Raw genomic sequence first — 2,710 nt, 5'->3', positions numbered from 1 at the left:
TGCGCCCTCTCCGACACGCGGGCACACACACACGCTCACACCCGCGTCTGTCCGCGCTGCGCGGCTCCGCGGTGGGGCAGGGGCGGTAGCGCTGGGGCTGGCACCGGCTGCGCAGGGTTCCGCGCACTAACCAACCCCAGGCTGGGTGGACCCACAGGTACCGCTCGGCCCTGGCCCTGCTACACCACTTCAGGGGCACGAGAACCATTTCAAACGCCACTGCCTCGAAAAACTCCTTTGGCTGCTCTAACTCGAAGAACGAGGTGGAGAATGAAGGCCCCAGTGGGTTAGCTAAGCAGTAAGCTCTGTTTTCCGACTTGAGTCTCATCTGAATCTAGCTATTTTTTCGATGAAATCTTCATATAAAACTGAGTGTTCTTTGTTCATGGTCTCTCTCAAGCTATTGTTGAAGCAGTAATTGAAGCAGGGAATTACAGCATGGGAACATTAGACTTGCCTGTCGCCCGCCATAAGGACAGTAATTCTGTCACTTACCTCATTTCCCATAACAACGGATGTTATTGGCTTAGGGAATGTGTGAACACTCAGCTAAATCCTGAAGACCTCTGCGTGCACACATACCTACGTCCTGTATGTTATTCACTCTTTACTTAAGCAAACTTCTGTAGCACTCATCGTGGGTTCACTTCAGTAAGAAACTTAGGATTTTCCTCTTTATAACACTGCAAAATGAGCTCTCAGTGAAGCTCCTCCTGAAACCCCACTGATTTCTATCCTACAACTGCCCCAGCTGGCAGAGCTGGCTCCCTGGGCTGGGTGGTGTTCAGCCCAGGCTGCCTGAGGTTCATGAGCCCGGCCGGGCCCTGCTCACTCTAGCTGTGCTTTGCAGTTTGCCCAGGAGAGTGCTGGAAATTTTCAAGCCAACTTCTATTCAGTATGTACCAATGGTTAGGTCACAGGTTCCTTTCCAGGCTGCCTATCAGCTGGAAAGAAAGCTCTCATGTATATTACCTTCCCACAGAGTGAGGATACTAAACGTGCACACCCTGTGCCTCACTCAAGGAGATCAAGATCCCAAGTCACAACCACTCCTCCTGGTCCCCATGTGCCACTTATGTATTTCTATATAACCTGAACCATTCCGTAATCTTCACAGGGAGATTTGCCTAAACCAGACCCTACACTGGAAAGAGAAACCCAAACCATCTGCCTGCACGTGAGAGCAGTGACAGTTGAGATTATGAAGGGCCCGAGCCTGGTTGGAGAGCACAATCACCTTCCCAACTAGCAGGGTTTGCAGACAAAGCACAGACACACAGATCTGCTGCAGACCACGGGCAAGACTATGAAGTGCTGAGCAACGTCAGCAAAATTCCCTGGCTCACAAGCTTCGGATATAACACAAATATAAACAGTCGTGGTGAGACCCACAGCTGGGGTCTACCAGGGAGGCTCCCCTGGTTCCCACAGCCAACAGCCAATTCATTCTGAGATAGGAACTTCTCATTCCTGGCATCAATACATCCTACACACACACAGGGTTAAATCCCTGTTAGAAATCTTCAGCATCCAAGACTGCCACACATATAAGCCAAGTCAAGTGGGAATCAGTAATTAGAAGTCTGCTGTGCAAGTCAGAAGCTCCTGAACATGTGACAAAGCAGAGTAATTTCCACTCAAATAGTACTTTATTACTAATTTAGTAATATATAACTTAAGATTTACATCTGATGGACAAATGCAGAGTCAGTTCACTATGGCACTGCCATTTGCAAAAGTTGCACATCACAGTAACAGGGTCTTTGAAATTTATTTGTGTAGATTTAAGCACAAACCCCTGAAACTACCGCAACGGGAAACATACGTGCAAAGCGTTGCCCCTAGTAAAGCAGGAGAGCAGTAACAGATGCAGCCTACCTACCTAATGGCCAGTGAAACCAGCCTTAGATTTTCTGTTACCTCACTATGCACTGGAATGCATAAACTAGCTGGAAAGATGCTTTATTAGTGTTAAGGGCTCTTTTTGGAGCTGACTCACAGTTGTACTGTTTTTTATGATCTTTAAGGGCTGGATGTGGTGAGCAGGCATAGGCAGCTCCTTCACAATGGCTTGCACTGAGGCTTCCTAAAAAGCAGTTCCTGTGAATCTTCATATGAAAATAAGAAAATATTGGATTAAAAAAACCCCACAACCCTACTGCTATTAGTGAAATCCTTAATTTAGCAGCTGCAGTTTCCATGTGGTGGTAAATGGCACCCCACAGGTGCCCGTTTAGCAGAGCCCATTAGGAGCAGGGGCTCTGCACTCTCACCCCAGTTCTGCCATGACTTTACTCTGTGGCCTCGGGCAAATTTACTCCTGTGTGCTACTTACTTACAGATCTCTTTTTACTCACCTGCAAAGCATGCCAAGTTTTACCTGACTGCACAATCAAGGGGCCTAATTACTGGCAAAGCTTTTGAAGAGCCTTCAGTACAAGGACAGTCCAAATTGAATTACACTGAAAAACCCCACTAAAGCACTATCCTAGAGAATAGGATAAACTAAAAAATGACTTAATTTGTATTAGAGGCAATGGACTGTAAGTGTCAGATTTGCTTTTGCTCAGAACCACAGAAAGACTCTAAAGGTGTTGATGCAGTCTATAAGATACACTGAAATAACAGCCCAGCACACAGCCCCACTCTCACTGACTGCACTCTGAGTGTGCTCTTTGCAGAAGAAGCTTCAATAGCTACTTTCAGCAGG

At 47.0% G+C, this 2,710-nt stretch overlaps 1 protein-coding gene across 1 annotated transcript in view; it reads right to left on the bottom strand.

The window, feature by feature from the left end:
* APCDD1L (adenomatosis polyposis coli down-regulated 1-like) overlaps window positions 1-500 on the bottom strand; it is a 4,527-nt gene extending 4,027 nt beyond the window's left edge. The window contains exon 1 of the mRNA XM_009998750.1: window positions 496-500. Within this exon, the coding sequence (XP_009997052.1) occupies window positions 496-500 (5 nt within the window). The remainder of the gene's footprint in view (window positions 1-495) is intronic.
* Window positions 501-2,710: the final 2,210 nt, after the last annotated feature.

This window comes from Chaetura pelagica, unplaced genomic scaffold, assembly GCF_000747805.2.
Source record: "Chaetura pelagica isolate M959 unplaced genomic scaffold, ChaPel_1.0 scaffold275, whole genome shotgun sequence".
Classification (NCBI taxonomy): domain Eukaryota; kingdom Metazoa; phylum Chordata; class Aves; order Apodiformes; family Apodidae; genus Chaetura; species Chaetura pelagica.
This window is presented reverse-complemented; position numbering and strand designations above follow the sequence as displayed.